This window comes from Sturnira hondurensis, unplaced genomic scaffold (assembly GCF_014824575.4).
Source record: "Sturnira hondurensis isolate 20B ecotype Veracruz unplaced genomic scaffold, ASM1482457v3 Scaffold0000867, whole genome shotgun sequence".
Classification (NCBI taxonomy): Eukaryota; Metazoa; Chordata; class Mammalia; order Chiroptera; family Phyllostomidae; genus Sturnira; species Sturnira hondurensis.
The window spans coordinates 683888-710578 of NW_028073498.1; the positions used below are offsets into that span (position 1 = coordinate 683888).

The 26691-nt window shown below is 49.6% G+C and overlaps 2 protein-coding genes across 13 annotated transcripts in view; one reads left to right on the plus strand and one right to left on the minus strand.

The window, feature by feature from the left end:
• Nucleotides 1-22697, plus strand: part of ATG7 (autophagy related 7) — a 289420-nt gene extending 266723 nt beyond the window's left edge. For all 7 annotated transcript variants that reach the window (XM_037050611.1, XM_037050601.1, XM_037050667.1 and 4 more), the window contains one exon: nt 21319-22697. In XM_037050611.1, coding sequence (XP_036906506.1) covers nt 21319-21351 — 33 coding nt within the window. In that variant the 3' untranslated portion in view covers nt 21352-22697. The remainder of the gene's footprint in view (nt 1-21318) is intronic.
• The window catches only part of VGLL4 (vestigial like family member 4), a 153458-nt gene continuing 149203 nt past the window's right edge, over nt 22437-26691 (minus strand). For all 6 annotated transcript variants that reach the window (XM_037050693.1, XM_037050710.1, XM_037050701.1 and 3 more), the window contains 2 exons: nt 25409-25529; nt 22437-24971 (listed from right to left, as the gene is read on the minus strand). In XM_037050693.1, coding sequence (XP_036906588.1) covers nt 24700-24971; nt 25409-25529 — 393 coding nt within the window. In that variant the 3' untranslated portion in view covers nt 22437-24699. The remainder of the gene's footprint in view (nt 24972-25408; nt 25530-26691) is intronic.

Sequence of the window (26691 nt, forward strand, 5' to 3'; positions counted from 1 at the left end):
TCCTTCCTTTGGTTGTGTGAGGAGGCAAAGTGTATCTACCTATGCCTCCATCTTGACCAGAAGTCCAAATAAGAAGTCTTTACATTTGTTTTACTCTTTAAAATGAGGGCTGCCTTCCTCTTCTCAATCCCTGTGACCGTCCCCTCACTGCAGGACTGTGAGTTAGACAGGCTTCATCTTCCTCTGCTCTGTGTTCTCAGCTAACAGATCACAGTAAAACCTGGTTGTCCTGACCTGGTGAAGCACTTGGGCAGATGTCGCTGTGCAAAGCACACAGCCAGTGCAGGAGTTGGGGTGGGGAGACAAGGAAGAATGTGAGCTCAGGGATCTGGGACTCCCATCCTATAGCCTGAGAGGTGGGGGACCTAAGAACAGGAGGGACCTCACTCTTGGTCCTTGCTTGGTGACTCTAAGCCTGTGTGTGAATAGGCTGGGATGCAACCTGCCTAAAGAAGCCAAGCACCTTCGTCACTGCACAGCCCATCTCTGCACCCGACCTTTGCTGGGTGGCACTAACAGCACTCACCCACTTGTAAACATCCTTAAGCCCAAGGAACAATCAAATGGTCCATGGGTCCATGTGTTGGCTCTCACTGAACTCCACCCTGACAACACAGCATTTCAAAATTTTTTCAATAGCTAAAAATGGTCTGACAATAATAACAGCAGCAGCCAATGTTTAAGTGCCTACTATGTGTCGAACACTTGTTCAGAACACTTGTTCTAAACACTTTGTTGGTTTCAAATTTAATTTTCCCCAGAATCATCACTTAGAAAGTGATCACTTGCTAAGACTTAGTGACCTGAAAGATTATATTATATACCCACAGTCAGACCAGTCCATCACTAAGCCTCCCACACTAGGTGCTGTGAAGGCCTGCAGGCACCGTGGGAAGGAGGGTCCTTCCTCAGGAGGCTTGACCTCCAAAATTCAAGAAGAGAACTTACATAGTGTGGATCATGGCTGAGAGTGGACTTGTGTTTTTATTCCCTCATCCAGCAAGCATTCTTGGAGTGTGATTTATTGAGCATTTGTATTGGTATAAAGCACTGTGTGAAATGCTGCAGACACTGGTCTTGAGTGCACCACCTGCGATGAATAAGCCAGAAGCACAGTGCACTGGGGGCCCAGGGAGAGAAGGAGGAAGCAGGGGGAGCTGGAGTCGTTGGTTAAGAACATAGGCTTTTTCTCAGAGTTAATGAGAATACCTGTCTCCCTGTGGGGTGAGGCCGGATCTAGATAACAGAGAGTTGTGCTTCCACAGTGCCTGACAGGCAGTCAGCAACAGAAAAATTAGCTACTTTGTTAACAGAGTAAAAGGGCTTTGGTGTAGGCTCTGGCTTTTATTTGTTTGTCGATATACCACCCCCTAGTTCTCAGTGTTATCATTGAATCACACTCACTAGATACCAGGATCTAACCAGGATGGTTTCCCAGAGGGCTGGGGAGTAGAGCAGGCCCCGGCTTGAAAGGGAGGGACTGGAGAAAGGGCCCAGATGGGGACAGCCTGGAGGGGTGCCTCCAGGCAAAGCAGAAAGCAGCGCTCTTTACTCTGGAGTCCCTGACCTAAAATTGCTGCCTCCTGTGGGTCAGAGGGCAGACAGGACCCCACCCCCACCCCCCACCCCCGCACCCCCACAGTGCCGCCTGTCAGGCCCTGGAGGCACGTTGGGCTGGGAGTGTCTCAATCACTGGTGGCCGAGTCAAACTGTTTATCCCCCCAGCCCTCCGCTCCAGCTCCTTTCATCATCTCTGTGCGTGTTCATTTAAACTCAGCAAGACCCGTGCCAACGTAAACAAATAGAATGATCTCTTAGTGGTTATTTATATTGTAAACCTCCTCTCGAGTGATTTTTTCCCAGTCCAGCTTGCAGTAATTTATTAAGAAAGATAAAGTGATTTTTAAGTGTGATTTTAAAGAGTTAGGCCCGTACGTAAACTTGCTTTCTGTTATTCTTCTGCTTGAGTTTGATGTTGTTCCCAACATGAACGTTCATCACCCCCCACCTCAGGGCAGCCTTGGGCCGCTGAGAAAAGTCCCTGCTCTGTGAAAGCAGCCATGGAGAAAGACATTGAGGCAGAAACTCTTCTGCCTCATTTCCTCTGAAATGACCAAAAACTGTCATTACAACTGCTCTCCGGGGTGGAAGGGACTGGAGGGAACGCTGACTCTTTGAAGATGTTATTTTTTGAAGCCACATTTGCTCTTTCTTTTCTGTTAAACCAAAATGAACGTGGCGCCTGCTGTTCATCGACAAACTGAGGCAGAGAGGAGAGAAAAACGAAGGGGGAAAAAAACCTAGAAGCAGAAAACTCTGAATTATTTATAAAGTGGATTTTTTAAAAAAATATTTATCAAGAGAACAAACTACCCTTTCTTTTCTGTTCTTAAAATTCTAAGCTCTTTCCAGTGATAGCCAATTAAAAAACCTTGGAGCACATCTGGAGGCCCAGGTTTTCCCCCATCAGAAACGTGCAGCCATGAAGGAAAAGTCAGGACGTAGGGCCGTCTGGGCTGGAAAAGTACTGACCAGGGGAAGGCCTCAGTTGGGGCTGGTGAAAAGCCGCGCACCTGTCCAGTTGCAGGGCTGTGCCCTTCTGCCAGGGAGGCCGTCTGTCATCTTCACCTGCAGCAGAGGATGTTCATTCAATCTGGACAAGAAAGGAACTTGAGATTCCAGCAACACGTAGTGAAAAGCTCCTAGAGTCTTAACACTGTGCCCTTCTACTGTGAGTTGGACTGTGCGGTTCTGTGGCAGCAGGCATCTATATTTAGGTGCGGGCTGAGAGTGCCAAGGTAAAGAAAGGCATGGTCGGTGTTGCCTCAGCACCCTGTTTGTTTTGGAACCGAAGCCCTCACTGTCTGTCCTCCCGACTCTGCCACAGGCAGGCCCTATGTCGCCCCATGGGTTAGACTCTGTCACAGAGGAGAAGGCATCTCCCCAAAGCCCAGGCAGTCGGAAGGCAGCAGAGCCCGTCCTGAATGACTGTCCTTCATGCTGGGGTGGCTGCATGCTCCTGGGCAGGGACCAGACACTGTGGTTTCCTATTTGCTGCTGTGCAGGCAGCTGCCACAGGCTCTTTCTCAGCGGGCGTGCAGTCAACCCTGAGAGGCTCAGCCATGTTCAGTGGCTCATCATCTTCAAAAGCAGATGTCCCTTAACCCTCAGTGGGAAGCTACACTCTCCTGGCTTGGTCTCCTGGGCCTGCTGCCCACTTGGGGACAGAGCCCCAGTCGTTATGTACCTGGCCTCCTTGGTACCCCTCTGTGTCCCTCCCACCCTGGGGAAGGGCAGCTCCACTCAGCAGCCTTGCCCTAGGCTCAGCAGGCCTTACCTTGACCAGCAGCCCAGGTGCTGCTTCTCCCAGCCTCAGGGCCCCACCCAGAAGCCTTCCCTGCCTTTGTTTTTCTGACTTCCTGACCAGAGCCTCCACACCAGCTGGCCTTCACCCTCGTCCAATACCTCCTAGCCCCAGTGCCTTTGCTCTCTCCCAAATCCCCCAGCCATGCCGCCTCGTTATTTGTGGATCAGCTCCTCTAGGAAGCCTTCTGTAAGAGGCTGACTGATTCCTTTCTGGGATTCTTTAATTAGGGTCCTCCCTCAAGGCCATGCTGGCATGCCTTCTAGAATGTTATGTCCTTGGGGCCTAGACCCAGACCATCCTTAGCCCAGGCCACTTCCCTGGGCCCATCCCTCTGAGAAGAGCATGGCCCATTGTTTTCAAATTTGTAGGTCTAGGCTCATGGGCACAGATGCAGGACCCCCAGGGAGGAGGCACCCTGTGTTCCAGCTCCTGGGAGAGATGTTGAACTGTTTCCTATCCTGCCTTCCCAGGAGCCTTTAAGGGTACTTCAGAACTCCCCTGGACCAGGGCTTCTGCTAGCCCCCCACCCTCATTCTCATGGTGAGACACATCCGTCCTTTATTAAGAATTTGTGCTGATCCCACAAAAAAATATGAACCTTGAAGTTTATTGTCGTCAGCAGGGAGAAAGCAGTTCTGTATGGGAGGGACAGAGCCCCCTGCCAAGCTAGCATCGGGCCTGGCAGAGGCTCGAGAGGAAGTGTCCTCAGGACCCCCACACTGAGTGGGGCTGGGCCACCAGCTCAGCCCCTGACTTCCCTGCATCTCTCTGTTCCCAGTTGGTGGGTAGGGAGAGTTTGGAGGCACTGCTCCCTGGAGCCAGGGGAGCAGGGCTGGAGGGGAACTGATTGCTGTGAGTTCAGAATAGCTCACTAGGGATGAATTTAGGTAGCCAAAGAAATGTCTGTAAGGACTGCTGTTAGTGAGGATAGCCATCTCCTCATAAGCACTGGTGCTGGTCCTCTCAACCTCCCTACCAAAGTGGGCTCAGCAGGCCAGGCTACACCTTGCCAGTGCCTTGTTCCTTCAGGAGCAACCATCATCCCTGACTCTGCCTTTTGTTTGGTCTTGGCCATGTAGCCTGGATTTCAGGATGGGTCTGTGCCTTCCCAGGACCTTCTCCAGGACTGCAGAGGAAGAAAGCCAAAACTTCCATTTCCCAAGAAAAGCACAGTTTCACACACACCTAGGGAGGATGTTTGTGTTTGATGGAGGTCACTGCCCTTGTTTTCAGAGTAAATGTTTGTGTGAGCAAAGTCAGTGGGGAGCGGACCCGCTCACCTCTGTTTTCCCAGGCACAGACCGAGCAGCAGCTGAGGACCACCCTGGTAGTCTAGTGTTGTAGGCCCAGCTCTGCCGTTGACCTTGCATAGGTCATGTCCCCTCCCTGGGCCTTGATTTCCCCTTCTGTAGCAATGGGAGGTGAACTTTATGCTGTAGGATTATTTCCAGCTCTGACACTTTAGGGCTCTTATCTTGGATATTTATGACCAGCCTGCTGATTCTCCCTCCAAAGTATACTTCCAATATGTATGCACACTCCTCTCTGTTTCTCCCAGCATAGTCCTTGATCAAGTCGCTTCCTGAACTTAAGTTCAGTGGCTTAGAATAAACCCAGACTCCTTACCATGGACTCTCTGATCTCATACATCCCATCCCTCTGCCTTGGGCTTTTCCCACCCCAACCACATGTTCTGTTCTCATGGTGAAACACATCAGTCCTTTCAAAAGAACTTCTGCTGACCCACGGTCCCTGGAGCGCACCGCACCCTTTCCTGCCTTCAGATCTTTGCACCTGCCATTCCCTCCCTGAGAACCACCCTCCCTCTGCGCTTTGATGGGCTGGCTCCTTCCCATCTTTTGGATCTCAGCTTTAATGTCACCTCCAAGAGGCCTTACTCAAAATCCCTGTCAAAATTAAGTGCTCCTCTCTTATGCCACCTCTCACTCCGTGTTTATTTTCCCTCATGGTATATAGATGTCTTGGAGCTATTTTCTTAGATCTGATTATGTGTTGCCTTCACTAGAATGTGACACAGTGGGGACCTCCCCAAGAGAGGAGGCCTTATCTGTCCTGATGCCTGCTGAACACCTAGAGTCTAGCATAGGGCCTGGTACACAGTGGGTGCTTCATAAATGCATGTTGAAAGGCCAAGGTACTGAATGGGTGGATACTTCCTCCATAAAGAGCTTCATTTTCCTTCCTGATCTCTGGGTCTCAGGCCCCGTGTTCCCTCAGGGATCTGCATGTAGCAGTGATGGAGATTATAAAACAGACCAAATCCAGCATGATGTCTTAGGATATCCTTAGTCAACAGCCAAGAGGGTTTTTCACTCCCCGCCCCACTACTTGTTCCTGTGGCCGCAGCACAGCTGTACTTGGGTTTGTTTGACATTCCCTAAGGGCAAGCTTGCTGCCAGGCTCTGGATCAATGCTTTCCAATCATAATTTTATTTACCCTTGATGACCTTTGTGAGGCTGATGGTGGAAACTGAATCTCAGACAGATGAAGTGACTTTCCCTAAGATCACAGAGCCCGCAAGTGGCAGAACCCAGGTCTGAACTTAGGAGCTCCTTGCCAGAAGCCCAGTGCTGGCTCCTTCATCCCCAGGGCCACGGTGCCAGCGGTGCCGTGAGCATAGCAGGGGCCCAGGAAGGGGGAGAGGGACTGGTGTGTGATTTCAGATGGCCTTTCCTGTCCACCGAGCTAGGAGATGCATGGAGCCCAGGGCCTCTTGCTGTCCCAGAGTGTCATGGGAAACTGACATCCGTCTGTGGAATTTCTAGAGAGCTGCCGTCATACTGAACATGGGGTGGTTGTGCTCCGGTTCGAGGTAACAGATCAGAGACCCGTGGGTGGCGCTGCCCTCTCCGCAGTGACCAGTCAGCTGCTCAGGAGGCCAGCACAGACAGTTTCTCTTCAGGAGGTAGTTCTCTTGGCAAGGCACCCACTTTGAGCCTCAAAATGGACCTATCTGCCAGAGCTGCAGTGGAAGCGAGAACCTGGGGCATGGAAACAGACAGACCGGGACTTGAATCCAGGCTGTGCTGTGGGCCAGCTGTGTGACCCTGAGTCGTTATCTGTAAAGATCCCACAGTGCGGTAGAGAATGAAGAGTCGTATTTGAATGTGACACAGAATCTGCACTTAGCAATTCCTGTGGCTGAGTGAGAAAAGGAGCCACTCTAAGACGTCCTCTTGTAGGAGAGAGCGGAGAGGAGGAAGCAGCTCCGTGTTATTTTCAGCATGAAAAGCTTTAATTGGGCAATTATATGAGATTGACACCTTCTAAGAGCTTACCAAAAAATGTTACTGATGTAAACAAGGACTTTCGGGTGGTGAAGTTGTGTTCTCCATAATTTTAAACAAGTAACAGCACATGCTCATGTTTCCTGTGTCAGGCACTATTCTGAGCACTTTATACCCCTTAACTCATTTATTATTGCAATAACCCCGTGAGGGAGATACCATTTTTGTCTTCGTTTTCCAGATGAGAAAGGGAGGCACAGGGAGGTTATTAAATTTCCCGAGGTGACACAACTAGTAAGTGGCAGAGCAGGACGAAATCCAGGAAGTCTGACTTCAGAGACAGAGCCCTCAGCTCCTGGGCTGAAAACCACACGGTGCCTATTGGTGACTCCGGGGGGGGGGGGGGGGGGGGGCTGGGTGCAGGGCGGAATCCTGTCCGAAGGTGTGCTGTCTAGCTGAGGAGGATGCTAGACTGTAATGATTCTGTTCTGCTTAAAGAGGTCAAAAAATGAGACTTAAGGATAAAGTGGTTGGGCAACACTCTGGGTGCTGAAAGCAGGGGATAGGGGCCCTGGTTCAGCATTGCCCACCCTCTGCCTTCTTGCCCATTTTGGAAAGAATACAATATCCCTTTTATGTATTTTGGTAAGTGTCATAAATACATGTTTATATTTTGTGAACTCCCCCATTTTAGCTAGATTTCTTTTTTTTTTTTTTTTTTTTTTTGCTGAATTCTCCACTGTTTTCCATAGTGGTTGCACCAGTTTATATTCCCAACAGTGCACAGGGGTTCCCTTTTTCCCATATCCTCCCTAACACTTGCTATTGGGAGTGTTATATATATATATATAGTGTTATATATATATATATATATATAGAGAGAGAGAGAGAGAGAGAGAGAGAGAACATTATTCAGCTATAAGAAAGAAATCCTGCCATTCAAGACGTATCCTCCCTAACACTCGCCTCTCTGCCCCTCCTACCGGTCTGGATGAACATTTCTTCTTTAACTCTTTGGTTGTTAGACTTCCATACAGTTCAATTTTCTGGTCGTTCTGCTTACTTTTTGTTTTTAAATTTGTTGCTGTCCTTCTTTTGGTTGTGTGAGGAGGCAAAGTATATCTACCTAACTACACCTCCATCTTGGCCAGAAGTCAAGTGACTGGTGTTTTCATTTCTCTTAAGTGACTAGCTAGGACTATAATTGTTGCATCATTATATGAAATAAATGTTTAATTTTTAAAGAAACTGTTTTTCAAAGTGGCTATACCTTGCTGTTCCCACCAGCAATGTAGGAGAGGTCTGCTTGCTCCACACCCTGGCCAACACTTGGGGCTGCAGTCTCTCATTTTAGCCATACAGGAAGTTGTGTGGTGGTATCTTGTGGTTTTAATCACAGGTCTCTGATGACGGTGGATACTGAACATTTTTTCATGTACTTATTTGCCATCTGTACATCTTCTTGTGTGACATTTCTTTCAGATCTTTAGCCCATATTTTCATTGGTTTATTTATCTTCTTATTATTGAGTTATAAGAGTTCTTTGTATTTTCTGGACATAGGTCTCTTCTCAGATGTGTGTATTGCATATGTTTCCTCCATGTCTTTGGCTTGCCTTTTCATTTGGTTAGTGTTGTCTACAGGAGAGAGAAAATTTTTAATTTTGTTCGTGTACAGTTCATTGATTTTTTTATTTTATGGTCCATACTATGCTGAAAATTTTTTCCTATCCCAAAATCTCATTACAATTTTTATGTTTTCTAGAAGTTTTATACTTTAGCATTTACATGTATGCTTATGATTCATTTCAAGTTAATTTCTGTGTATGGTTAAGGTAAGGGTGAGGTTCATTTTTCTCCCTATTGTTATCTAATTGTTCCAACACCCTTTGTCGAAAAAAGTCTCCCCACTGAATTACGTTGGCACCTTTGTTGACAGTTGACTCAGTTATGTGCAGGTCTATTTCTGCCATTCTACCCTTTTTTTGTCCTTATCTCACTGCCACACTGGCTGGTTCCTGTAGCTTTACGTAAGGTCCCAGGTCAGTGTCTGTCTCATCCCAGGGTCCCTGCCAATCAGGCCCAGAGGCAGGGCCCTTGGGAAAGTGCCTGCCTGACATTGAAGCCTGGCCTTCACCTGATATCCCAGGTCACCTGCATTTGCATTATTTAAAGTTTCAAAATTATCTCCTTACCAAGTAAAGTCTGTGTACGTTTATATTCTACATTCACCTCATTTTACAGCTCTCTCAGGCTTTTCTTCCTTCTCCTCCTCTCTTCAGCGCTGACCCCAAAAACCCTTGGAGTTAGAAAACAAAAATGCAAATGTCCGCCTTTTTAAAGGGGCACCTTTCAGAAACTTTTCTAAGGAACTGAAAAGAAGAACTACATAATGGAAACCATTTTTGCAGCCTCTAGCCTGGCCATTTATCTCAATAACCATTTCATTTAAAATGTGGGCCAAACATATAAATCATATCTTGAAAGAAAATATGTTGGTGCCACAAAAATTGCCCTGTATTCTTACCACCTAATTTGAAAAATGTGTTTTGAAGCTTGGGAGAAAGCAAACAAGCCTGGGGCCCAGCCGTCCTTCCCCTTCGCATCCCTTTCCTCCATTTCTTCATTCCATCCCCAAAATAAATCCTTGCTATTCCCCAAACCAAGCAGGGAAGCTGAAGCACATAGCACACACCCTGTGGAGTCATTTGCTGCTGCTGCTGCTGCTATTTTGAGCACTCCCACCTTTGAGTGGCATTAGGTCATGAGTTGAGAGCCAGACAGGCTGCTCCTCATTGGTCCTTGGAGTGACCCCTCTCAGAGCACAGCCACCCTTGTCTTTAGGCCATTAACTCAAATTGGAGTTATTAGGTATCAGTGCTCACCTAGGGTTTGGCGAGAGGGAGGGTGCTAAACATAGCAGAGCCCTGAGGCCCATTTTCCAGACTAACCAGACGGGGAGTCACTGGGCAGCCTGTACTATGGGCTGGGAATTCCAGGGTCTCCTGGTTTAAACCTCACCAAGGAGTCTGTGGTTAAAATGGCAGCACTTCCCCTGTAGCAGGTTTCTTTGCAGAACTTCCTGGGAGGGAAAAACAAAGGAGATCAACGGGTGCTGCGTCCCTGTGCACCTGGGCAGCCAAGCGCTTCCTGTGGCTGGTGCTCTCTCCCAGAGTCCCCAGGGCCCTCAGCAGGCCCTCTCTTTACACTGCATTTTTTTTTTTCTGATTGTGAAAGTCCTATGGGAGCACCAAAGATAGAGAATAAAATTAATACCCATAATTCTACCACTTGCAGGTTCTAGTATGATTCTTATACTTTTTTGTTGTTGTTTAACCATGCATGCATGTGGCTGTGGTCAGACTGATCATAGTTTTATTTCCTCTTTTCATTTTATTCCTGATCATGTTCTCACATCATTAAAACTTGCTTGAAAACATGCTAACGCCTGCATAACACTCATCCTATGCATGGACCAATCTCTCCCATCACCTCGCCTCATAGTGGGGGTATTCCAGCCCTGACAGCAGTTTCTCTTTTCTGGCCCAGAGGATCGCCTGCTCCTCCTGCACCCCATGGCACTGGCGTTCTCCCCGGTTCCTATGTCCCTCCTCCCCCGCCTCAGTGGCCCATCCGGCCTTCAGTGGGAAGGCGGGAACCAGGAGCCCTTCTTCATCTGGGGAGTCATAGAGCCTCCCTGCCACCAGGTGACGGACGCGCCCAAGATCTGCACCTCCCAGACCTACCTTGCTTTCCATTCTTCCTCCTCCCAGCCTAGTCTCTGCTCTCTGCAGCCTGTTCTCCACCACTTCCCTCCTGTACCTCCTTTAAGATGAGACTGCCTAGACACCCTCTTCCAGGGCATCCTGTCCCTGTCTCCTCGTGTTTCAAGTGTGAGCTGAGTTCTTGGTCCTGGAGCAGAGAGTTCAGGAACTGCTGAGCACCACCCCGCACCTCTCAGAGTGGGTGGGCCGGTCCTTTTCCCTGGATCTAGGTTCTGAAGCATGGGGCCATTTTTTTCAGGCCTCCCTTTTTATCAATTATAATCCAGAGCATCATGATAGGGGGACCAGGGAAAATTGGGGGGCAGTGTGCATAGGCCCAGGCCCTGCCTCCTCCATGAGCCTTTGATCAGCAACCCAGGCCACAGGCAGACGGAGGCATCCTCCGACCCCATCTCAGCGGTGGAGGCCCCATCCTGCCACCAACATGAAACATTTCCTTTCTCCCTTTTCTCCCCTCACCACTGGCAGCCCCGTGTGCTTTGTATGAATCATTATTTGCACCTTCCAGCTGCCTCAGCCATGACTGTTTCTTTCTAGTAAACGTTAACCTTGTTCATGGAATTCCCTAGAGCAGTGGGGTCATGAGGAAGTACATGCAGGGCCCCTGAACTGGCACCATTGGGGGCGAGGGTGGGGATGGGAAAGGCTGGCGATAAGTTCGGCACCAGAAGGCTCTAGAGCTGGAAGGTGCCCCAGACGTTCTTGCTAACCCCCACCCTCCTTCCATCCCCCAGCCCAAAGCTGTCTGGTGTCTGAAGGCGAGTTTGAGGCTGGGGTTCCCTAAGAAGAAGGGTTAGGTTCCTCCGAATCTGGTGTCCAGCAGAGGCCAGGCTAGATGAGATAGTGAGTGGGTGTAAGGGCGGGATGGCAGGTGGGCATCTTTCAAAGGAGAGGTGCCATAGTGGGGGCACGAAAGAAGAGGGGGTGTGGACCCCTGAGCATGGGATTAGGGAAGAAGAATCTTCGTCTCCACTGGGGAAGGTGAGTGGCCTGGAGATATAATGGGAGCCAGGGCTCTGGCTGCCCGGCACAGAGAGCAAGGACACTCGGATATCCCCTGTGAGGCGTGGCTGGTCCGTCCCCAGGGGAGCCCTCCCCACCTGCTCCAGCCTTCCTTGTGTAGACTCTTTCCTCTCTTCTTCCTTCTCATCCATCCCCTATGGACGTCATCTGCTCACACCAGCAGGCATTGGCAGTTCACACCAGCCACCCTTGGCCAAGGGGCAGAAGGAGCTTGAAACTTCCAATCCCATGGTCACTAGGGGACTATCATCCTTCCTCCCTAGATTCTGGACTTACTGTGAGAGAGAGGACGGGGCTGCTCCCGAGTCGGTTCAGCTGTCCATGGTGGGGCAGGGGCTCCTGGAGGGCATCTAGGGAGTCAGAACCTGGGTCTTTACCCAGCAGCGCCTCCCGGTCCCCCCACCACCCCAGGCACATACTACATGGGTGGGTCACAGGTTAGCCTGCAAGGCCACCATCTAGAGAAGTCCCACAGCTGCTAAGTATAAAGCATCCTCTCTGACCAGCACCAGTCCTGCCTTGGGGCTTCTTGGGGTCCAGAAGCAAAAATTTTCTACAACTCTCCATCCTGTGGCTTCATTTGAGACGCCATGGTGGCGTCCAGGAAGGAGAGTAAGGTACCATAGTCTGGAGCTAAGGCCTTCCTCGGAAAGTGGCCCTGCTGCCCCCTTATATCCCAGGGGCTCCCACCAGGACATGACCGCAGCCCTGCTCCAGTGTCCTTTGGGGCTTGGAGGCCAAGGGCATGACTTGCCAGAAACCAGCTGTATTGAGGGACCCTTTCTTTACTGTTTGATTCTTGGGTAACCCCAAAAGTCCCCTTTTCTCCACTGTGGAATCATGTCCAGAGCCATGTCCATGGTTCTGAATCACTGCTCATTCTAAAGTTGTGTATCTGGCAAGGCTCTGCACCAGGGCTGTGCACACAGGGGTGAACCAGTGGACTGGGCCCTGCCCTCCCAAGGCTCATGGTCCTCCTCTACAGGGAGCCAGGCAGATGCACTAACAGAAATGCGGTGGTGGATTACAGTAGGTTCTCTGGAGGAACCAAATGGGTCATCTGAGCCAGAAAATGAGGGGGAGGCTCTTTGACATGGGTGATGGGGAAGACACCAAGAGCTGCACACAGCCAGGTTGTGGTGCAGGGTCCTAGGCGGGGTCTCCCAGGTCAAAGGAAAGCGTCTGTGGGCCCCAAGGAAGGAGAGCTTGGGGAGGTCCGCAGGGCCAGGGCATAGGGACCTGTGGCCCAGAAAGGAGTATGGATTGTACTCTCCCTATGTGCCCGTGGGCAGGGGGGCCTTAAAGGCTGTAAACTGGGGCACGACGCTATGGGATTATTTTCTAAGAAAACTAGTCTGACGCTGTGTGGAGTGTGGGTGGGAACACCACACCAGGGCTGAGCAGCCAGGGCCAGTGATATCTGAGGAGGCGGTATCCTGTTCCCTCGTGGGCACCTGGAGCCTGCACAGTGGCCCTGGAAACAGCCCTGCCCTCTTCCTGGGGGTCCCAGCAGTGTCTTCACCCAGCAAAGAATCGTGCCTGTGAGGACCCAGCAAGGAAGTGTCAGGAGCAGACAAGGTCTAAATATTTCCATTTTTTAATTAAAAAATACAGAAATGCCAAAACCAGGTTTCAAGAACTGTGGTAATTTGAAATGTTTACATTTAACAAGTGAACACTTTTAACACACACAAATGTAATTGTGCCATTCACAGGATAATTACAATGTTTATAAAAGAAAAACCTTGGTCCATGGTGCGCTCCAAGCAGTGAGGTCCAGAAATAGGACATAAGTTTGAAACTGGATGACAGACGGCTCTGCTCCAATGTGCTATCTCCTTTGCAGAGCGGAAAGTGGAACCTTTAGGCCCTCTGGGGGTGTGCGGTCCAGCCACACACTCTCCCTCGTCCTTGTGATGAGCTCCGATGGTAGGAAGTCCTCCTGGTGTAAAGCTGTGGGCCCAGACGCTGCTGCAAAGTGGGGTTGGCTCCGGCCCTGACCGTGGGGACCAGCCCCCCAGCTCACCGAGAGTGGGGCAGCCTGCTGCCCGTCTGAGCCCACAGTCCAGGCCTCAGGGCAGGAGCTTAGGATCAGCCGCCTGAAAGGGAGCAGAAGACAGAAGTGGGGACCCAGGAGGCAGTACAGGCAGAGGCTGCTCTTGCCTTTCAGCCCCTGGGTTTGCCCGAGGTTCCTGAGTGCGCCATTGGCCCTGGGCCCATGTGTGGGCATCAGTGTGGGTCCAGGAAGCAACTTCGGACTGCCCTTCACTAGTTTTTATAAGGAAGTATTAAGATACAAGTGGTGAGATAAAGTGGAAAAAGCCTTTCTCCTACCCCTAACCAGCTCTTCAAGGTCCCCTTGGCAGTTACGTCATTTCCTCTCAGCTTGAGTGGCCTACATTCTAAAATGGGGGTGGCCTCAGCAATGTCCTCCAGGCTCCTAGGAAGACCGAGGGCAGGCAGCTTTCGGCTGAACAACACACCGCTGTGCGGACAGACCGCATTTTCCATTGATCTGCTGGGGGACATTTGGGTTGCTCCCTCATTTTGACTATTATGGGTGATGCCATGCACATTCATGTAGAAGTTCGTATGTAGACATAGGTTTTCATTTCTCTTGGGGGTATCCCCAAGAGTGGAATTGCTGGGCCACATGGTAGCTGTCAGTCTCACTTTTCAATGAACTACCGTCTGTTTTCAAAGGGGCCACACCATTTGACATCTCCTGCCGCAGCACATAAGGGCTCCACTTGTTCCGGGTCACAGCTGGCACTTGCTGGTGTGACTCCTTGGTTGAAACCGTTGTCGTGGATTGCAAAGCAGTGTCTCTTTGTGGTTTTGATTTGCATTTTCCTGATGCCTAATGATGCGCAAGCGTCCGTGTCTGTGTCTTCACGCCTCTCAGCCACACACGTCTTTCCTTGAGAAACATCAGACTGACTCCTTTGTTCACTTTTAATTGGGTTACTTGCCTTTTATCATTGACTTGTCAATGGTCCGGATGCTCGTTCCTTATCAAGATGTATGATTTACAAGTATTTTCTTTCAGAGTTGTCTTTTCACTTTAATAGTGTTCTTAAATATATTCTTTTAGAAAGCTTTTAATTTTGATAAAATCCAACTGTTTTCTTGCTGTGCTTTTGGATTCTTTTGATATAGTTTTTAAATATGTAAAACACTTCCTCGATGCTAAAGTTAAAAGGTGTGCCTAGAGCAATGTCCTGACACCCAGTTTAAATGAGCAGGTTACTCGTTTAAATCGCTTTGTGTTTATTTCTGCAAAAGACAAAAAAAAAAAAAAACAGCCCTTGCCACTGGCTCAGTCCGTTGGAGTGCCATCCTGTACTGCAAAAGGCTGGGGGTTCCATTCCTGGTCAGGGCACGCACCTAGGTTGTGAGTTCAATCCCCGTGTACAGGAGGCAACTGATCTGTTTCCCTCTCTCTCCCACCCTCCCCTCCCTTTCTTTCTCCTCCTTAAAAAAAAAAAATCAATGAACAAATCCTTGGGTGAAGATTGAAATTTTTAAAAAATATTATATTGTCTGTCTTTACACAACAGGTGGAATGCCATAGATACTCTGCATTTTTTCACTGAATTTGGAAACTGCCTATCAGCGCTCTGAGCTCTTTCGCACTGCACTTTAGGGCCCCAGTGGTCCATGGTGTGGAAGCGCAGTGAGTGGTTTAATTAGCTCATTCCCCACCGGGTTGTTCAGTCTTTTCCTGTAACTAATCATGCAGCAGTGAATGCTGTCCTTTTGTGTTGTGGAGGTGTAACTTTAGTTACACTTACACCTGCAAGTGAGCTCATTAAGTCAACAGTTAAGACAGAAGTAATTCTGCCAGCTGTAGCCAGATTTTCCCTACGTAGGGTTATACTGTCCACGTCCCACCAGCAGCACAGGGGTGTGCTGCCTCCCCGCAGGCTCGCCAACAGAGTGTGCTGGCAAGTGTCAGGATTTTTGCCAATCTGATAGATAAGGCAATGTTTCCTTTGTGTCGCTTTTCTTAAAAATACTTTATTATGATATAATTTTCATACAATAAAGTACACCCATTTAAAATGTAGGGTTTAGTGAGTTATGACAAATGATGTACTTTCTGTCACCATAGATTAGTCTGCCCCTGCTAGAATTTCATATAAACGGAGTCACACAGTACACTGTCTTTTCTGGTGGGCTTCTGACTCAGCATAGGGAGTCTGAGGTGAGTGTGTACGCTGCTGTGCCTGCCAGTGGTTTGTTCCTTTAATGGGCAGTGGAGTCCACTGTGTGGCCATCCCACAGTGTCTCTGCCTGCTGACAGACATCTGGGTCGACCGTAGTTTGTGTCTGTTATGAATGAGGCTGCTGCGACCACGCTCGCACCACCGTCTTGTGAGCACGTTTTCCTTTCTTTGGGGAAACAGGAGTGGACTGTTGGGTCACACGGCAAGTGTGTGTTTCACTTTCTCAGCCATCAGACCTTTCTCCCGAGCGGTTGCGCTGGTCGATGTGCCCACGAGCGGCAGTGCCTGAGTTCCCAGCCTCAGCCTGTTTCATTTCGGCCTTTCTAGAAAAGGTGGGGTGTGCTGACTCTTTATAGTTTGGATTTGCATTTCCCTGAAGACAAAGGATGCTGAACATCTTTCTAGGTTATTGGCCATTGTTGTTCCTCTTTTGGGAAGTATCTCTTCAGATCTTTAGCTCATTTTTAAAAAGGTTGTCTGTCTCTATTATTGCACTATAAGAGTTTTCTGCACATCCCGGACACAAGTCCTTCGACACCCAGTATGGGTGTTCGCTCCTAGGCTGGGGTTTGCTTTTCACTTTCATAGTGTTGTTTTTCAGAGACCAGGATTTTGTGAGGTCACAGCCAGTTTTTCTGGTTGGTATTTTTTGTGTCCTAAGAAATTTTAACATTTCTATTACTGTGATTAAGGCCGAGCATCAGCCTGCTTTAAAAAAAAAAAAAAGTTTATCGGTCCTTCTCTTGATTTTTAAGAGCTCCGTGTGTGTGAGGGGGAGCAGCCTTCTGTGGTATGTTAGTGTTTTCTGCCAGTGTGTCTGTCTCTTCAACTCTGCTCAGTGTTCTTTCCGTGCACAACTTCACACACCTTTACATATTCCAGTGTGTCTGCCGTCACTCTTACGGATTTTAGGTCAGGCTCCCCACTTCCAGGTTATAAAGGAATTCACCTGTTTGCGTCTAGTTAGTGTATGTATGCTTTCAGTTTGCCATTTAGATTATCTGTTCCATTTGGAGTTTATTTTGATGTTCAGTGAAAGGTATGGGATCCACTTTATCATTTTGAAAATGATGAGCCAGTTGTCACGATATACCATCTATTAAAAAGTCGACTTTTTTTAGTGATTTGAGGTCACATTACCCAGACCTTTATCATCAAAATATTAAATTTCCGTATGTACTTGGACGTTCTGTTCTGTTGTCTCTGGACTCATTTTGTCCCACTGGCCCATCTGCCTATGCTCCCCCTGACAGAGCCCTCTTAATTACAGACATTATGGTGTGTTTAAACATAGCCAGGGAACCTCCTCATTGCTCTTTCCAAAGGTTTTCCTAGATAATCTTGCTTTTTTTCCACATAAACTTTAGAACCAGCTTGTCTAGCTCCAGAAAAGGTACCTGTTGACTTTTAAGGATTGAGCCTGTGTTAAATTTACATATGAGCTGGGGAAAAGTGACACCCTGACTGATGCTGAATCTTGCCTTGCATCAACAGAGGTGCCCGTTTGCCCGCTGTTTGTAAGACTCCGTGAGGCCTATACAGGGCTATTTGGAAGAGATTTGGGTTCCCCACCCCCATATAGATCGTGTACATTTCATGTTAGGTCTATTCCCTGGGAGTTTATCCTTTTCACTGCTCTCATAATGAATGCGTCCTTCCCTTTCATTATATTTTCTAATAATTGTTTCTATAGTTTGTTAATATTTTATCTTATCTCACTGAATGCTCTTTATTGTCTGTATTCATCTTACTATTTTCTTGGGCTTTTTGTGTATACTTGCATATAACCTGCAGAAAAAGATTCTCTCTTCCTTACAGTATGGACATTTTTAAAGCTTTGCACTACATATTCCCAAATATTTTTTAAAAAAATTTATTACCAATGCATATTCCTCCTAGGTGAAGTGTTTCACCACACCCTTCCCAGCACAGGGTATTCACATGTATTAACATTTGTTAGAAACTTTGCCAATCTATTAGAACCTTCATTTGTTAAGAGACACTCCCTGGGCCTTTTCTCTGCCCGGGGCTGTGCAGACCCCATAGGGAGCAGACGGACCTCCGTCCCCTCTGGGGGTCCACAGTCTGAAAGGAGCCAAGGCTTACGTCCCCCACCCCAACGGTATTGAGTAACAACTGACAAATAGAAGTTGTGTATGTGTAGGTTGTACAACGTGCTGATTTAACGTGTGTGATTGTGACTGGATTACTGGTCAAGTTAATACGTTCCTCACCTCAGACTTTTTAAATATTTTTTTGTTTATAGTTGGTATACAGTATGATTTGACATCTTCTACACGTGATCATCCCACTAATTCTAGTAGCTATCTGTCACCAGGCAGACTTACCACATTGTTGACTATAATCCCCCTCACCTTTGTCCCCCATCCCCTCCAACACCCTTTCCTTTGGTCTCCATGTCTGTAAGTCTGTATTTGTTTTGTTATGTTTCCTAGATTCCATGTATAAGTGAAACCCTATGGTACTTGTCCTTCTCTGACTTATTTCACTTTGTATAAATAATCTCTTGGTCCCTCCATGTTGTGGCAAATGGCAAGACTTCCTATAACATCCCATCACATGTATAATCACATCACATCTTCATCCATTTGTCTAGGAAACACCTTGATGCTCCCATATCTTGGCTACTGTAATTCCACAGTGAACATACAGATGCACATATATTTTCCAATCAGTGTTTTCGTTTTCTTTGGATAAATACCCACAAGTGGAATTACTGGGTCATACAGCAGATCTATTTTTAGTTTTTTGAGCACCCACCATACTGTGACTGCGTCAAGTTTTAGTCCCAACAGTAGTGGACAAGGGTTCTCCTTCCTCCACGTCCATGCCGTCGTGTCATTTGTTGACTTTTTGGTACTTGCTGTTCTGACGGGTGTGAGGCGGTCGGTATTGATTTCCATTTCCTCAATTAGTGACATTGAGCATCTCTTCATGTGTTAGCCATCTGTGTGTCTTCTTTGGAAAAACGTTTTCTCATGTCCTCTGAATAGAATATTTGTTTTTTGCTATTGAGTTGTATCAGTTTCTTATATATTCTGGATATTAACCCCCTATCAGCTATATCACTGGGGAATACATTTTCCCATTCAGTAGGTTGCCTACCTAGTTACTTGTGTGTGTGTGTGTGTGTGTGGTAACACCTATGATCTTTTAGCAAATCTGGAGTATCTAATACAGTATTAACTTGAGTCCCCATGTTGTACATTAGATCCGCACAGTTGCTGAATCTGTGACTGAAAATGTGTGCCCTTCAACCAAAATCTCCACACTTCCCCCAGCCCCTGGCCACCCCACCCACCTACTCTCTGGTTCTGAGTTAAGGTCTTTTAGACCCCACATGTAAGTGCGATCACGCTGTATTTGTCAAGGCTGAAGTTTCTGGAAATTTAAAATTAAGACTGCTGCTGCCTTTCTGAGCCCAGCTGACAGGAAAAGGACCAGCTGCCCCAGTGGAGGAACCCATCTCAGGCCCAGAGAGCTCCCTCTAGAAAACCCCCGAGCCATTACACAAACTCCATCCCCTACCCCTTCTGTCAAGTCCCATCATAAGCAGCCCTTTGGGTGCCTTACTCGATCCCCTGCACGGCCTGGACCTCCCATACTCAGGCCAGCTCTCTCTCCCCTGCTCTGTGCCAAGGACCCTTCCTCACAGCCGAGATCCAGTAAAATGAACGGCTGCTCCTGCTCTCCACACCACCCTTCCCTGGGCCCCCTGAGTCCTGCAAACAACTTCATCGCCCATTTGCAGATGGCATAGCTCATTATCACAGACTCTGCCCAGCCCTGGAGAGTGGCTTCCCAGGAGGCCGGGCAGGAGGTTGTGGAGGGTCAAGGCCACCTCTTGCATGCAGCCTGCCCATTCCAACCCTGCAAGTAGTCCAGGCAGACCTTTTTGTTCAAATAACCTTTCCCCATACACCTGGGCTCCCAGCTCTGTACCTTACTTGCTGTGTGACCCCAGGCAAACTGCCTGACTCCTCTGAGCTTGTTTCCATCAGCACCTCATAGGCTGTTGTGAGGAGTATAGGAAGGACCGTTGCATCATCAGGTCTGCACAGCTCGGGGCATAAGGACAGGGTCCATAAGTGGGCATTTACTGAACAATATAGTGAAAGAATGAATGAATTCCGCTGGCAAACCCTCCAATAGCTCATTTGCTGGCTCCAACAGTCAGAACCGGAGGATCACCAGGTCCAGGGGCTGCTAAGTGCAGCCTTAATTCCAAATGCAGCCACCTCTCCCCCCCCCCCCCCCCCCCCCCCCCCCCCCCCCCCCCCCCCCCCCCCCCCCCCCCCCCCCCGTCACTGAGACCCACCCCAGGAGGCAAGCCTGACTTGTCAAGGGAAGGCAGGGCCTGCTGGGCCACACTCTGGCCACTGAACCCCAGACTGGGCTTCTCCACATTCCTACCCTGTTCCTGCAGGCAGCTGGGTGTTGGCCTTGCAGTCTCATCCCAGTGTCCTCAGACAGTAACATGTATATAAAAATGGGGGCATAGTATGAGAGACACACCCACCAGCCCTCAGGCCTGGGCTGCTGGGTCCTCGGAGAGAGGAAATTTCCTTCTCTTATTTATTTTCCACATCCTTGACTTTGAAAGCCAAGCTGGTGTTGATATTTACCTTGGCTGGGCCTCCCTGTCTCTCCGGGCCAGCCTCATGTAAACATGATGTTCCTTCTCTCAGCGCAGCTAGCATTGAGGTAGCCTTTTGCAACCAGTTCTAGGAATTCTGAAAGTCTGGAGGTGACAGTTCAGGGACCAGCCCCCCAGGGAGCCTAGGGTACGAGGAGCCTGAGGGCCTCTGTGCTACCCAGAAATTTAGCCTAAGAGCCTTCAGTGCCTCCCTCCACTTTTCCTGGTTTCTGTGGGGGATCCTGGTTTCCCCATGTTCACATTTCCCCCCACCTCAGGTCAGACTCAGAAGCCCCAAGCTCCCCAACTATCCACACTGAGACAGGCTAGATATGGCTGTCTGCTCTGTCCTGCCCAGGCGCCCACTGGGGCTGGTAGGGAGAAGGCTTACTGTGTGTGTGTGTGGGGGGGGGGGGGGGCAGCCAGTTCTTTAGCATCTGGAGCATGTGGCTTTTTGTCTGGCTGGCATCTGGACCACAGTTCACAGGGATGATGGAGCAGACCACCTGTGGTGGGAGCCTGCGGAGACGGAATGTGTGCACAGGCTGGCTGGGCCCCATTCACCAAGTTCACAGCCCAAGTCCCTGTCCTCAGGGAGCTTGCCTTCCACAGAGCAGGTGGGCAGTCTGGAAACCATTAAAAAGAAGGCAATCTGGGATCATGGTCAGGGCCACAGAAACAAGTGAGCAGGCACTGACTGAGTCAAGGGTAGTAGCTCTGCAGAGGGTGCTGGAGAGCTGAGGAGAGGTCTCATTCCTCGGGGTCACAGCCCGACTCTCCCCCTGGCTCTGCCACTGGTTGGCTCACCAGAGATCTCTTAGGCAAGTGACTTCATTTCTTTGAGACTTGCTTTCATTACACAAGAAATGAAGTTGTCAGTCTGACAAGGGAGTGTGTCACCTGCAAGTGGCAGCCATTTTTCCTTTGGCTTGTTGACACAACTCTTGAGCATCAGTGGGTGGCACTGAGCCACTGAACACTCTGCTGAATGTCTCCCTTCTCCATGCAGATCTGGGACATGAGTGACGACGAGACCATCTGACACAGCCCACCCTCACATGGCCACCTTCTCCCTGGTGCCTGCTGGGGGCTTTCAGTGGCTGGAGCAGGACCGCCGCCCTAAGACTGGTGACTCTGGGCCCTGCATCCTCTAATCTTGCCGGCCCCTTCCTCTCCGAACCTTGAGGACCGGGGCCCTCCCTCTGCTGCCAGAGCTTCCAGTGTTCTCCATTTCTCGTGCTTCATGACCCCACCCGTTCTGAGCTAAATAATAACCTTGGCTTTGGCATTGCCGTCAACCTGGGACTTGGTTCCCTCCGTGAGCAGTTTTTTCTTGTTGTCACAGTGTTTGACAGTTAAGATCCCCAGGACCTTTTCCACCTTGGCCCCCATGGAGTGACAGGGAGGAGTCAGCCTAACAAAGACCAAATGGGGAACTGACAAGCCAGCTTCTCTGGAGACCATGTGAGGCTGCACTGCAAGCCCCATCTGCCGCATGTCACTCAAGCTCGGACTGATTTTTTACCCTCAGTCTGCACACCTGTGACACCCACAGAGGTGGGGGTGGAAGCCCGAGAGAGAGGAGGTGCTCTTCCCATGCTTTTTGCTCTTGTGGTATCACCCATAGTCTCTGGCTTGGAACCAGAGTCAAAAACTAGGCCAGAATTTCCGTAGGTTTTTAGGATGGTTTTAAAAGATGCTTCCCACCAAGTTAAAATTAGTTTTCCAGTCATCCAGGATGTAGACAGGGGCGCCTCTGTAGACAGGCACAGGGCTCCTGAGCCCCGTTCCCCTCGTCCCGTCGCTCTTCCCAGCAAAAGCCCTGGTGCTGTCACTCTGGGACCCAAGGTCACACGCACAGCCCGTGGTTTAAGAGCACTTTATTATTGTTCTTAAGGCTACTTTTAAGTACAAAAAAAAAAGATGGCCTGCCAAACCTTTTTTTTCTTCTTCTTCCAGGAAAAACAGGCCACAGAGAATGGTATATTACAGATTTACAAACATGGAGAACTGTCCGAACACACTGCAGATGGCGTGGCTCTGTGAAGAACGCACTGTGCTCCTCCCGAGGCCAGGGAGTGTGTCCTCGCCCAGTGAAATGTTTGGTTCCTGCTCCCCGTCTGCCCAAGGCCCCCTCCAGGGTACTGCCTATCCCAGATAGGCCAGTGCACCAGGGACCTAGGCGTCAGCACCACTGTCCCCTCCCGAAGCCGTGCCCGCGTCACTGACAGAGCCGTCTGAGGAGCTGTTCTTCACAGAGCCCGCCGGCAGTGGGGTGGTTTCCTGTGGCGACGCTCAGTAGCCTGTAGCAATAACAAACTAGTGGCTATTAAGGCAGATGCAGTGTTTTCATAGAATAACTGTGTTCCTGCACTTTTACAGACAAATCTACGACAAAAAAAAGATCAACTTTTTTTTCCAAACAAAAAAAAATATGAATGATTACAATAGGAACGGGAAAAATTAAATAGCTACATATCATTAACAAATTAATTGTTCTTCAAAAAATACCTACAAATTCCTCTGTACATTCTTTACGCACAGCGTAATGATGGTCTTAAAGTTACCTATATAAAAAAAGTGTTCTCAACGATTTTTCCTACAGAAAATACAGGGGCCTGAACGCGAAAGCCTGGAAGCCCAAGTTAAGTGGGAGTGAAATGTGTGCAGGGGCAAGAGGACAGGGCTGTTCTTTCCCGTTTCCAAAGACCTGCGGCCACCCTGTGACCACAGCAAGAGCCAATCCTCCGACCTTTTCACCAGGTGCCAATTTTCAAAACGAACCAACTAACCTGTATTTTTCTCATACGGAAAACCAGCCTTGAGGGCTCCCATGAGTCCACAATTCCTTGTGGGTGAAGTGGTCACGCCAGTGTCACCTGCCCAGGTGACGACAGGCCCTCTGGCGAGTGAGGCTGGAACGCAGCCCGATGGAGGAGCAAGGGAGCAGACACGTGCGTTTACCAAAAAGAGCAACAGCTGCTGAACACCCACAGCTGTGTCTGTCGTGCTTTCTTCTTCACCTAAGTTCTAGTTAGTAGCTATTACTATGGAAAACGAGAATAAATGCAGTAATAACCGTATAAAGTCAGAGGAATGTATACTGCCTTGGCCCCAGCGTACGAGGAAGCACACAAAATAGCACATCACAGATTGTCAGTAACCTGCTGTTTAGCCAAGAGAGTTAGAGGGTGAGTTTCTGCATGGAGGGCAGTGGGTAAACACAAATCCCAACTCCCCTGGGACCTAGTAAAAAGCAGATAGGGGTGCAAAAAATAAATGATGCGGTCAGTCCGCAGCAAAAATTCCAGCATCCTACACCACGGCTGACCGGCGAACGACTCGACGCCCTTCGTCAGGGCCTGCCAGGGGCCGCCCGGCCCCCACACTACTTGGGAGCAACATGAATATCAAATACAAATCTTAGAGTACAACTGTACCAGCAGTAAGTATATCTAGGACCGTAACTGACAAAAATAGACTAATTCTGAACAGAAGCTAGTAAGTATTAAGGTTTGTGTTTACTGTCTATACAATTAATAGAAACCAGCTATTTTCTCCATTAAAACATGCATCACGTTTAAAGCACTACGGAACCTCCAACCTCAGCTCTAGTCTAACAAACTGCAGTGTTCAGAAAAAGTAAAATGCCCGTGATTGGTGGAGTCTGCAGTCCAGTTGCAAGCACCTGAAATCTAGAGAGAAAGACCTATAACCTGTATGAGACTTCCCCTTCCAAAGCTGTTTTGTCTAAATTTAAGAAACAACAAAAACACACAAATGGTCAGAAATGTCATCCTTAAACCCTTTGTTTTTCAGCAGTTTGCCCTCAGAGTATTAGCATCTCACATAAAGTTGTCAAGCAGGCAACTCTAGTCCTCCTCCAATAGTGCAAATCAGACACAACAGTCCTCTGTTCTCTTCAAGTAGACGCACACACAAGCACACACGTGCGGGCTGGACCGAACGAGCCACGGGAGCTAAGCCACACACGCCCCGGTCTCAAGAAGCAAACGGAAAAGCACAAAGTGTTTGGGTTACCAATGTCATGGCTGTGACTGAGAAAGTGCGCGCCATGGAGTCGCGGCCCCGTGGGGCAGCAGACCTGCATCAGAGGTTTCTTTGGTAACTGAGGCAGGAAGTTAGGGTGTGCTACGTGAGACAGGTGTTCCACATGCCGTTCCTGCTGTGGCATTCGAGGGCCCTGGCGTACACATACCAAGCAAGCACAAAAACAGAACAAAAACCCCACTGACATGGTTTTTGCGAACAAACCATCCCTTCCCCCCCACCCCACTCCCATTAATTTTTTTTTTTTTTTAAGCACTGATTGTTCAAAGCTCAGGCAAACCATGCAGATTGACATCTTGCTCAGGGACAGTACTCCCCTTCAGGAGACTACAGACGGGGAGTGACTATGGCTGACCATGTGGGCAGAGGGGCTAGCGGACTGGCCTCTGCGTGAGGCTGACTCTGGGCTGCTGGCCGCGCCGTCCTTGGCTGCTTTGATCTGCAGCCACGTGTCTCCCAGGGCTTTGGCGAAGTGGTCGTCCACGGAGCCAGTGATGGACACCGAGTTGGGTGCCGGCTCAGGCTCCTTGTAGTTCTTGCCCAAACTCCTGCGGAAATGCTCCTCTACCACAGGGTCACAGGTGGTGGTGGCTGTGGGGGAGCAGGACAGCGGTCAAGGCTGGGTCTGAGGACAGAGGGCCCATCTCCACCAGCTTGGTTGGGCACATGTCTCTGAACCTATGACCTGGTGACATGCCTGCCCCCGCCCCCCCCCCCCCCGACTAGCTACGAGCTCGGAGAGCGCGTGATATTCAGTGATGGAAGAGCCTATTTTTACCCCAACTAGAGACAGACCCCGAAAGTCAGGGTCAGTGTGTGTCTTCTCCCTTTCCCACCCAAGCCAGGCACAATGCTAGGGGCATGTGCACTCCAAAAATCCCACTTTTTCAGTCTCAATTAGAAATAGGATCCAGGAGCTAGAGGTTCCCATCGACAGTCTGTGATGGAAAGAAGCAAACTCCACTAGAAGTCATGTGGACTGAGGAAGCCTGAGCCCACCTGGCCACCCCCGCCCCTGGGACACTTACAGCTTGGGGCCCTTCGGTAGCTGGCCGGGCCGGCCACACAGCCACTGTGCGCGATGGGGCAGTGGGAGAGGTTGCAGTTGCGGGCGCTGGCAGAGGCACAGGTGATCACTGAAGGCCGGTTCTGGGGAAAGGAGAGACGTGGGTCAGGCTTGGGCTAGGGAAGACAGCATTTGGCTTCCCCAGCCAGGGACCCTGGTCCTCAGACACCTGCCACACTGAGGCAGGGGCACCCCTCCCACACCACAGCTGCACACTCGTCCTGCCTGGAGAGCCAGGTGTCACCTGCCACCTCAGCACCCAAATCCCCTGTTGTTGGAGCCCAGCTCCTGCACGCAGGGCCCTCCCCTCCCCAGCACCCACCACTCTGCTCCGAGCTCATCCTAGAGCCCCTCTGGACTGAAAGCAAGTTGAAGGCCAGCCCACCCACAGCCGCCTATTTCAAAACTGGAGTCGGGGGCAAGGGAGCCTCCACTGCTCCTGTGGTTGTGGTCCCTGTGGAAGTCCCGGGAACAGCGGTCCTGTCTTCTCAGTCTGTGCACTGCACCCCAGAGGCACTCTGAGTGATCCCTGGACCCTCCAGACACTTGGTTTCTGCTCAGCCCAAAGCCAGCTTCAGTTGGTTTTTATCATGAACACACAAATGATGGAGACGGGAATGCAGGAAACACTCATACATCTGAGTACATGAATCACACGCATGCCACCCCCTGCCCAGTCTGCTCTGCTGATGCTCCCCCTCCCCATAACCACCACGCTGTTTGCCTGGCAAACTCCACCCTCCTTCAAAGCCCTGTTTGAATACCATCTCTGTGACCCCCACCACACCCCAATTCAGCAAGGAAAGCAACCTTTCCAGGGGTACCCATAAGGCACCAGCTCCCACCTCCTCCTCTAGACCCTGCACACTTCAGCACAGGGACCAGGGCAAGTTTCTGGATCGCCACACCTTGACGCAGCACCTGGGGCAGAAAAGATGTGAACCAAACTGAGTGTCCTCAGGGTCCAGACAGGAGAGGCATTTTCTGCTAGCCCTGAGGACAAGGATGTGTGCTGAGTTCCAAGACAAGTGAGGAACTGGTTAAAGGGCTCAATGCCCAGAGCAGTGTCAACACAGGGGAATCAGGCTCACCCCACTGGGCTTTCCTTTAAAGCACAAGCGGCAAACACAAAGCACCTTGTTTCTACCCAACAGCAGCACTGAGCCCCTTGCCCCTAGGTTAAGGAGCAGTTACATTTGTACAGTCCTAAGATGCCATTTGGCCCTTTGAGGGCAACCTCGAGGC